Source organism: Xyrauchen texanus, chromosome 16 (genome assembly GCF_025860055.1).
Source record: "Xyrauchen texanus isolate HMW12.3.18 chromosome 16, RBS_HiC_50CHRs, whole genome shotgun sequence".
NCBI lineage: Eukaryota > Metazoa > Chordata > Actinopteri > Cypriniformes > Catostomidae > Xyrauchen > Xyrauchen texanus.
In genome coordinates, this window is record NC_068291.1 from 7,585,786 (window position 1) to 7,597,545 (window position 11,760).

General features: G+C 38.5%; 1 protein-coding gene across 1 annotated transcript; it reads right to left on the bottom strand.

Annotated features, from left to right (window-relative positions):
- Positions 1–231: 231 nt before the first annotated feature.
- LOC127656590 (uncharacterized) lies at positions 232–4,586 on the bottom strand. The gene is made up of 5 exons (XM_052144974.1): positions 4,281–4,586; positions 3,769–3,859; positions 3,075–3,666; positions 2,620–2,779; positions 232–532 (listed from the first exon to the last, which is right to left on the bottom strand). The coding sequence occupies exons 1-5, from the start codon at positions 4,291–4,293 to the stop codon at positions 393–395; spliced, it is 996 nt and encodes a 331-aa protein (XP_052000934.1). The 5' UTR covers positions 4,294–4,586; the 3' UTR covers positions 232–392.
- Positions 4,587–11,760: the final 7,174 nt, after the last annotated feature.

Sequence of the window (11,760 nt, forward strand, 5' to 3'; positions counted from 1 at the left end):
GAGAATCCCGAGTCTTTTAGTGTTTCAGACAGAGATCACGATTCTGAACAGACAACTTAACAACATAACGTAATTTACTAGAGGTTCAGACAAAATGTTAATTTTGAAGCAAGCTTACGTAGGCAAATCTGAATAGAAAAACCTCACAAATAAAATATCAAAAAATTACCAGCAGAAAGCAGTAGAGAACACAGTGAGTCTGAAATATGTTCAAAATCCAGCTTTATTTAGCTTAACTATTTTAACAGCTTTATGTCACAATACTATTTTAGAACCAGCCTTGAGTGTTTTGGAAAGCTGTCAACCCACTTTTTAGAACAAAATAGTCAGAAAAAAATACAAGAACTGCAACAGTTAGATACAGCAACTTCTTATAACCTTTTCAGTAAACTTTAAACTGCAGCCATATTTTGGTGCATTCTTGATGCCCTTTGTCCTCCTCTGTCTCTTCCTCCAGTGAACCATTTTGACAGTGCCCTCTCAGCTTCTTGCTGGTTGACCTTTGATGTCAGGGGGTTGTTCTTAAGAGCCTCTGCAAAAACAAATTAATTTTTAATACAAACTAATTAATATTACAAATAGGGATGGTCTGATCAATTGGCCGCAGATCAGTAGCGGCAGATAATCACATTCTGGATCAATTCGGTAGTTACTAAATTTGGCGGATCTAACAAACCACTCAAAATTTGATGACAATGAACTTTAGCACTGCGGTCATGCCATCAACAGTGTAGAATTATTATGAGGTCTCAAGAAATAATAAAATAATTAACTATTTGGTGTGTATGTTCTAAAGAAATATTAGGTGGAGGAACATTGTCTAATGGATTTAATGCAACAAACCTGATTTGACGCGTCTGCTCTCTGTCTAAGGCAGTCCACACTCACAGCAGAAAGCGACAAGGAAATTTAGCTTGTGTCTGTCCTTCCATTAAAAAACATACTTAGTCTAAAAGTTTAATGTACTGCACCATTTAAATAAAATAGATTTTCTGACTATTATTTCATATGTCGGGCTTTACAGGATTAAGTAGGCACGTGAATTCAATAAGTAATTCTGTCTGCAGATTTTAAAATGAAATTGGTAACACTTTACAATAACGTTCTATTTGTTGTTAGTTAATTACCTTTGTAACAATGACAAATACTTCTAAAGCATTATTAATCTTAATTAATGTTAATTTCAACATTTACTAACACATAACCAAAATAAAACATAAAACATTTTACCTGTTTACCTTGTTGCGTTAATATAGCTTAATGGACCTGAGCTAATATGAATTAACAATGGATAGTTGTGTTTTCATTAACGTCTAGGTTACGTATGTAACCTCCCTTCCCCGATAGAGGGAACGAGAGGTTGTGTCAGCGAAGCAACACTAGGGGTCTCTCTTGAGCACCGAATATGCCTCTGAACTTTATGAAAAATGGCCAATAGAATGTTGGCAGTCAGTATTTGCATATCCCGCACCGGACATATGGGTATATAAGGGAGTAGATACGATGAGTACATTCAGGATTTCTCTGAGGAGCCAGCGACGTGGCCGGGAAGGACACAACGTCTCGTTCCCTCCATCGGGGAACGGAGATTACATATGTAACCTAGACGTTCCCCTTCTGTCTCTCTCTCTACGTTGTGTCAGAGAAGCGACACTAGGGGTCGGGAGGTCCGAGGGGGCGTACCCGGCGGAGCTGCACCCGTTGCCATCCCCAAATCGCCTCCAGCGCCAACGGCATCGTCCTCAATCCCGTGGGAAGGAGGAAGGACGCGGGGGGCGGCTGGAGTGGCATGCTTTCTGTTGAAAGCAAGCCGCGACCGCAACGTTACCATGGTCATGTTCTCGCAATGAGAACATGAACCATCCACAAATGCTGTCTCGGTGTGATCGGCGCCCAGACACACGAGACAGCGCTTGTGGCCGTCTGAAGCGGAGAGCACTCTACCGCATCCAGGAACTACGCAAGAGGGGAAATGGCATCTTTACAAAGACGCGTCCTGAAAAGGACATTCCACGCTCTGTGTATCGCTCTTTTAGAGGAAAATTACTCTTTTAATGGAAATTTCACTCTTTTAGGAAAGAAACACTCTTTTAACTGTTTAGTTTTCTCGTGAGAGAACTCTGTGCTGCCGAAGCGCCCAGGGGCAGAATGCACAGCCGTGCAAGAAGGAGAAGCCGCTGAAGTGCGCCGTAGATCTAGCAGTCAGCAGAGCATTCAGAGAGGCAGGAGTTGAGAGCGATGACAGTGAGCTGCATGCGTCCTCTGGCTCCGAAGAGAATTTCTGAATGTACTCATCATATCTGCTCCCTTATATACCCATATGTCCGGGGCGGGATATGCAAATACTGACTGCCAACATTCTATTGGCCTTTTTTCATAAAGTTCAGAGGCATATTCGGTGCTCAAGAGAGACCCCTAGTGTCGCTTCTCTGACACAACGTAGAGAGAGCGACAGAAGGGGAACTAATGTTAACAAAGAATAATACTGTAACAAAAGCATTGCTCACTGTTAACTAAAGGTAGTTAATGCATTGACTAATGTTAACTTATTGTAAAGTGCTACCATCAAATTTAAGATCAGTATTAACAACTTAAGTTATACTAAGTTAATTTACTTACCATACACAACGTTGAAAATACGCAAATCTTTAAACTTTTTTTTCCCATGACGGCCAAACAAATTGTACTCCAATGCCAGCTCATTTGAAAAGATGTATTTCATCATTCTTCTCGTTGCGTCATCTATGCTTGTGCCGCCCACATCTGCCACCATGGCAACCTAAGGATGAGAGCCAAAGAGAGAAAGCAATGGTTTACATAAACTGCAAAAAAAATAAGCTAAGATTAATCAAATCAATTCCTCAAAGTAGACAGAAAAATATGTTTTTATATCAAATGGTACTTTGCAGTACTTTACTTATTTACAAATACTTACTGATATTCAAACTTTATTTTAGACTTATAAAAGGGTATATCAATAAAAAAAAAATAAACCACAACAATTCACCAATTAAAATACAATTGTAGGCCTTAGGTGTTTTTGACCTTAGATGTAATAAATAATGTAAACTTACAACAGCAGACATGACACTACGATCCCCCAGCTTCTGATCAAGAGCCTCAAGGTCAGCCTGGGTTTTCAGAGGCAAGACCACTCCTTCAGGAACCTCTACCATCGATCTGTCTTGCTTTTTCAGCAGGGCATTCAACATCTTTCCATGAACACGTTGTGTCTCCTTCACTTCTTCTAAAACTGTTAGAAGTTTAGTGAACATGGCTTCACAAGTGGGGCTGATAACTCCTCGGGCTGTGGGGCATGTAACTGTAGTTGTGGGGCATGTAACTGTAGTTGTGGGGCTGGTAACTCCTCGGGCTGTGGGGTTGGTAACTCCTCGGGCTGTGGGGCTGGTAACTCCTCGGGCTGTGGGGCTGGTAACTGTAGTTGTGGGGCTGGTAACTCCTTGGGTTGTGGGGCTGGTAACTCCTCGGGCTGTGGGGCTGGTGCCTTGTTGGGCAGTGGGGTTTTGGAAGTAATTTCTCACTTCTCTCACTTTTGGCCTAAGGAGTTGGTTTGGTGGAGTGGGTGGAAGCTCCTCCAAAGAATCTGAATGCTCACTTGATTCCAGTTGAGTGCTCAGTGGACTCTGGATAAGTTTTGCACTTGGCCTAGAGAAGTTAACAAACATATAAGACACACCTTACCTACTACCTTCATATTATTTCTAGAGGGCATGGAATTTGACCTGTATTGCTCCTAATAACACCTACCTTTTTTTTCTTGAGATATTTGTGTCTGTGTCTGTCAAGTCTGATGAATACTCAGCTTGGTGGAGTTTAACCCTAGCTTCGGCATAAGTGGCTGTAAAACACAATGATACACAATAACAGGAGTGAGGCAGATTTCGAAATTCGCATTAGCGTTTAGTACCACGAATGCATTTGTTTTTTTTGGTATTCTGGAACATTTGTTCCAGAATATATGCAAATAACTATAAATCAGATTTCACATCTTATCTGCAAAGTGCTATTGTGGTTGCAGGTTTTCTTTCCTATCTATCAAGAGCACATTGATTTAATTAATAAACTATGTCAAGCCTGGTGTGATGCTGCTTGGTAGGAGTGAAAACCTATATCAGCCCTTTATGTATTACTTTGGAAAACAAAGATGTAAAGAAATGAACACAAACATAAAGAGTTCAAGGGTTAAATAACTAATTAATGGAAGCAAAGTATAGCAGTATTTATTCTACTATATTTAATAAAGGAGGAAAATCAGTTACCTGCACTTCGCATTACACGCACGTTACACGCTATCCAGTTGCTGGCTGGTGGTGTGTGCTCTTTCACAGCCTTCGTTACATTGACCAGTGAGGCTGGTGGCCACCAGCATTCTTTTCTCTCTGTGCCCTTGAACCACTCGAATGGAATTATGTCAATTTTCTTGCAGCCATCAGGGTCAACCTCATCCACAAACTCCACAACACTGAACGAGGACACCCTGCAGAGTTCAATAAATCATGTAGTGTGTAGCTGAGGCAAAGCCACAAACAAATTATTAAGAGGCAGTAAAAGCAGCGGTTTAGTGAAGTCTGTCACTGGAGCACTGGAAAGCTGACCAGACAGTTTTGATAGCAAACAGACTCCAAGAGATGTAGAATCAATGGGGTAGTTGAAAAAACATGTCCCTGTCTCAAAAAGTTCATACATCACATGTGTTCCTCCAGCGGAATGCACAATGTTCCGCACAATCCCAACTCTTCCCTCAAGTTCAAAACAATTGGCACCAATGGAGCTTGAGATCATTGTGTCTTTGTGTTTGTACATTTTGTATTGAACAAACTGATGCAGGGGAAATTCTGTCAGCATTGGTCCAAAATCATGAGGCTGTGTCAGTTTAACATTTTCAGGCATGTCTTCGGACATGTGAGCAAATAATTGCCTTTCATAAACACGCCTGACAATTTGTTGCACAGGATTCTGTGGTCTTCTCACCATTTTTTTCAACTGTCCCAAATAATTCTCAAATGGAAAACATGAAACTGAATCCAGAGGGCCATATTTTTTAGCATCATCTGCTAAATGTAAAAGACTGTGTGTATTGTTAACAAGAAATTTTGTCCCATATATCTTCTCAAAGTTGGTAACAAAAAATCTTAATAATTTTTGGGCATACCCATAGAATTCTCTACACATAGGAGACAAAAGTATTCTCATAGCAGATGACAACACGAGAAAGTTATTGTACTGTTGACGTGGTAATCTTTGAAAAAGCACAACAGGCCCTGTATATAATAAAAACTGTCTGAATTCTGTAGCCTTCCATTGGCTGTACTCAGTCAAAGAACGTGGCTTTCTGGAGAAGCTCCGAGGTAAGCTTGGTCTACACAGTTTCAAGTGATAAGAGATAGCAGATAGAGTAGAAGACGAAACCCGACACTGTAATGGTCCCTTGAACCACAGAGCAATTAATTTACGGACAATGCCCAAGCAAACTAAATGCATATAGTCCAAAAGAAAACTGGAAACCATGCCAATACCTAGGCCCTGGAGAGGTGATTTAGAGTGGTGGTGCTCTTCATCAAACATTTGATCAAACTGAGTGTCTGTTCTTGGGCTTGAATCCATGTCAGGAAACACAACTTTACCATCAAGATAAATGCCATACTGCGTGCAACGCTCACAAGAACTGTAGCCACCATGACCTTTGACACATTTTAAAAAGGCTCTTGCTGGAGTGTCACAGATAAACGCATCTGGCAGCGGTACATTGTAGTGTTTACCATTAAAAGTTACACCAACTCTTGTGACAACTATTAAATCTTCAATAAAATCATGCATGTACTCATTTACTGATTCAGGTTTACATGGACCTGCATAGACACCGATTATAAAAACATTTGCTTTTTGTAATTCAACTATTTGACCTAATATAGGCCACAACTGCATATTAGAGCTCCTAGAAAGAGGTAATCCATCAACATTCACACGAGCAGTCAATGTATCTGTTGTCAGTTCACTCTCGCTTGTAATTTTCAATTCTGAAATTATTGCACTTGTAAGGCCAAAATGATAGTAGCTACCCTGACCCATCTCTTTCAGATTATCAGATTATCAGAGCAAGAGTCTTCATCAGGATCACTTGCCATGTACAAGTCATCAACTTCAGTATCAACATCAAAATCCAGATTAACAGCTTCATCACCATTGTCCTCAATATTTTGCACTGCCTGGTCTACAGCCTGATCTGCCTGCTCCATAGCCTCCATTGCAATACTCATTAAATGCTGCTGCACTCTGACTTTGATTCTCCTCCTCCTCGTCCGTGAATTTCCATTAAGGTAATCCATTTCACTACAACACACAGAAACCAGAGGCAGAAATAGATTTATATGCTGCGTCTTTGAGGGCTGCGTTCTCTGGAGGTCGCATTTTAAGGCTGACTATGTCATCAAGGATGTCTTATTTAAGAAAAGCAACCTTAATAAAAATTTATTGTTATTTCTAGTGAGGTGTAAAATATTGTAATTTCTTAGTTTGCAATCTAACAGTTACTTTTCTTAAAAGAGACCATTTCGATGACGTATGCAGCCTTGAAATGCGACCTACGGAGGATGCAGCCCTCGAAATTAAACGCAACTATAGTCTTCTCCAAAACTATTGGAAAAGTTAAGTCGAGTCATCATATACCTATTATATTTAGTTTTGAGATCAAAATATGCATAATGGAAGCGAGTTTAGAATTTCAGCCTTTAATTCTTGATATTTATATGCATAGGATTTAGGGCTGTGCGATTAATCGTTAAAGCGCTATATAAATGAAGATGACATGTATTGCTTAATAAATGCCTCTGAATGGTATTAGCCCTCTGTTGCAGTTGTGAAGACTGAATTTACTGTTAAAAAGCATAAGCCAACATCAAATAGTGGGGGGAAAATTGAGCAAGATGAGAGAAGATGAAAAATCAATGAGGCATCGTAAAAACATTGCCCATAACCGATATATCAGTTTGCAATAAATACAAAGTGTTGATTATTTTCCTCTTTTTATGGAGCAGTCAAGCCCTAAAGAAGTGCAGCTTGGCCCACTCGACACCTTAGACTTTTGCAACTACATTTCTAATGAGATGTGATTCATCATGATTTACATCATCTAATTTTAATATCCTTAGTGAAACTATATTTGCATATGGAAAAATAATAAATTCTAATTACTTACATGGTATATGGAAGAACACCTGCCAGCTATTCAGGATCTGAAAAAAAAAATGTATGCAAAAGAAGTATGATGATGCTCATAGTAGAAAAGGCTGTTTAGGTTATTCTAATGTTTGATTAAATAGAAAATAAAAGAAAAATGAATAATAAATAGAATAAGACACTAACTGATTATTGCAACACATGACAACTTGACAGCTCAACAATAAAACATGAGAACAAATGTGAAGAGTACTTGATATTATCATTTGCTTTCTATAGAACTCTATCAGGATATGTGTGTCTTAAGCAGTCATTCTGTTTGAAACCATTTATCACTTTTAAACAATTCTGGATGGGGTGAATTTTGAATCTTTAATTAATTTACTTAAATCAGGACTAAATTATGTTTCCCATTTTTAACAATAAACTATTTTTTTTAAACCTTTTAATGCAATATATTGTATATGACAGGATTAGCTATGATCATAAATTATTAAACATTATAATAACATTCTAATAATAAAACATTTAAATTATAATCTTCATACCAACTGATATAAAAAAATATATATAATATCAGTTAATAATCTGTCTAATAATGTCTAAATATAACAGGTTATGGCTCTGATAATGTATGAAATATTATATTAATAGGTATTAATATTTATCCACCTTGACTGTGGTTTTTGGCAAACTGTGGAGTTCGCCTTAATGGAAAGACGCATTGACAACTTTATATTTGGATTTCCCTCCAACAAGCGGACATGAGCTCAAAGTGTTTAAAAAATGCGCGGGTTTACGGTGCATGATCGAGCTCCATGACTCTGTCGCTTTGGAAATAAAGACATTGAAATGCAATCACGCGTAAATGGGCTTCTCTAATACTTATTATGAAATTATTTCTTTTTATTTGCTATTCTCCACACTGCAAAATCTATGTGCTGCTTATTCAGCTACAGGTCTATGTAAAATAGAGATTGATACGGGAGGCATTTTCAAGACGATCTCATGATATGTATGGGATGGCCTATCCCTTATAGTGGATATCTTTGGTTAAACAGCTTGTAGCATACATAGAATATTAAAAAATATCTGTCTAAATAATGCACATTAAAATAAAAAAATGTGCGGCAAAAAACAGACAAAGGGGCATCGAATTTAATCTGAAAAAGTTTAGAATGATAAAAAAATATTCTGCTGATAAACAAACGTTTTGTGTTTTGAACTATTTGACCTGAACGTTTCTATGCCCCATGAGATGACTTCATGACTTATTAATGTGTATTTTTTTATTGTACATTTCACGAATTCCAATATCGAATTGTTAAGTTAATTAGCAAATTAACCACTTCCCCCTCTTACAGCTAAAGGAACTTCTCTAAATGTATTCTGTTATGGAATTATATACAGAGTTTATTTAAACACATTAACCACATCATCATATAATAAAAGATGTAGGCAACTCACCGCAGTTGTAACCGTAGCAGTGAGCTCACTCCTTCTAGACCGCCAACAGCTCGCAAAATGGCGCAATTGGCGCAATAGGCATTTTTTTTTTTTTTTGCTATGACACATGCTGAACACATTTCTTTTACAAAATGTACAATATATTACCTTTGGCAAACAGCAGAATTATAGACTTTTTAAATGTTTAAATTATTATTTAATTTGTATTGAATGCTACAGAACACAAATGCACCCTTTTCAAAGACTGTGATGACGCGTTTTAACAGTCATCAGCATCGTAAATCCTGCAGTTTTTTTATATTTAAATTTTTTTTTTTTAAAGGTACATTTATAACACTATACTTTAACTATGTTTTTGAAATTTTATGCAAAATATAATATAACGCTGTGGGAGTGACTTCTGACCGCCAATCTCTTTTTTTTCCCTCTTTTTGAAAGTTGTGAAAACACTAATATGGAGTTTTTCATTTGCTATTTGAGCAAATGGGAACACAAAAAAAGTATTTAATGTATTCTCTCATTCACTGCTATAGAATTTTACACAATGACGACTTCCGCGTCTGAATATCAAAGACCATGTCTGACCCATATGGTTTATCAAAGTGGGTTCCATATGTGTTTCCCATGCATAACCCATATAGAGATTACCTATGTGGGATCTACCTTGGGCCCATGTAGGCAGCCTATATGGGACAGATTGTGTTTGCCCATATTTAACCTATATGGTTTGGCCAAGCGGGCCCCATATGTATTTACCCATTCATTACTCATATAGAGGTTAAGTGGGTACTACATTGGGCCCATGTAGGTAGCCTATATGGGAGTGATTGTGTTTGCCCATATATAACCCATATTGTTTGGCCATCGGGCCCCATATGTATTTAACCATTCATAACCCATATAGAGATTACCTATGTGGGTACTACATTGGGCCCATGTAGGCAGCCTATATGGGAGTGATTGTGTTTGCCCATGTCTGACACATATGGTTTATCAAAGCAGGTTCCATATGTTTTTCCCATTCATATCCCATATAGAGATTACCTATGTAGGTACCCCCTTGGGCCCATGTAGGTAGCCTATATGGAACTGATTGTGTTTGCCCATATATAACCCATATTGTTTGGCCATCGGGCCCCATATGTTTTTCCCATTCATAACCCATATAGAGATTACCTATGTGGGATCTACCTTGGGCCCATGTAGGCAGCCTATATGGGACTGATTGTGTTTGCCCATGTCTGACACATATTGTTTATCAATGTGGGTTCCATATGTTTTTCCCATTCATAACCAATATAGAGATTACCTATGTGGGATCTACCTTGGGCCCATGTAGGCACCCTATATGGGACAGATTGTGTTTGCCCATGTCTGACACATATGGTTTATCAAAGTGGGTTCCATATGTTTTTCACAATCAGCCTATATGGGACTGATTGTGTTTGCCCATGTCTGATCCCACATAGGTAAATATAGAGATTACCTATGTGGGATCTACCTTGGGCCCATGAAGGCAACCTATATGGGACTGATTGTGTTTGCCCATATTTAACCTATATGGTTTGGCCAAGAGGGCTCCATATGTATTTACCCATTCATTACTCATATAGAGATTACCTATGTGGGTACTACATTGGGCCCATGTAGGCAGCCTATATGGGACTGATTGTGTTTGCCCATGTCTGACCCATATGGTTTATCAAAGTGGGTTCCTTATGTTTTTCCCATTAATAACCCATATAGAGATTACCTATGTGGGTGCTACATTGGGCCCATGTAGGCAGCCTATATGGGACTGATTGTGTTTGCCCATATTTAACCTATATGGTTTGGCCAAGCAGGCCCCATATGTATTTACCCATTCATTACCCATATAGAGATTACCTATGTGGGATCTACCTTGGGCCCATGTAGGCAGCCTATATGGGACTGATTGTGTTTGCCCATGTCTGACCCATATGGTTTATCAAAGTGGGCTCCATGTTTTTTTCCCATTCATAACCCATATAGAGATTACCTATTTGGGTACTACATTGGGCCCATGTAGGCAGCCTATATGGGACTGATTGTGTTTTCCCATGTCTGGCCCATTTGAAAAACCCAAATGGGCCCCATTTGCGTTGCCCATTTTGAGCCCATGCACTCATTTCCCATTAGTGACCCAACTAGAACCCACATAGGGAGCTCACCTGTTTTTGCCCATGTGGGAACTACTTAGCTGACCCAAGTGGGTCCCAGATAAGATACCCATTTTGGGACCATGCCCACTTGGTACCCACGTAGCCCAAGCATAAACCATGTGGGGCCCACGTATACATGTTGGCTGGGATATAATGTCTTTCCTTCTTTTAGTTTCTATCTGACTTGCACTTGACGAGTAAATATTGTCCAGGCGAGAATTTTGTTTATTCAGTTGCCATGACAACTAGGATTGCGCATACGCGCCTTCCAAGGGCTTCTGAGAACAGAGCGCGAAATTGCGATGCTAGCAGTGTTTGAGACCTGCTACCAGCAGCTATTGCCCGGATTATGCTAAACTGTCTGATTCCATTCAGTGCAAATCATCAGAATAAGGTAAATGCCCTGGCTATTTTAATCTATTGTGCTGTAGGTGTTTTGGGTTTAGTTTTAAACTGAATGATATCAACATTATTATGTATTTTTTTATTAAATAGAAGATGAATTCCATGTAGGGATACATGCAGTAGTCCCAACAAGCATTTTCTTTTTTTTTTAAATGAAACTGTGTTTTTTTTAGTTGGTAGATTATTGAGTTGGTCATTTAAAAGTAGATCATCACGCAAAAAAGTGTGGGCACCCCTGCTCTAAGCTGTATTTTTCCATTGTTCTGCACCTTGATTATCAAACTGAGTCTATGATAATTCAATCAATAAATTAATGATTAAATATGTAACATATTGAATATCATTCATAATGCAGTTTACAATAGTACGTTGATTACACATTGCCATTTTTAGATCATTGCATATTGCATATATGTTAATTAAATTATCAAAATGGATTTACTGAATAAATTTACACCTAGTCCTTTAATGAATGGAAAAAGCCTTAAAATCCTCTTTCAGATGGGTT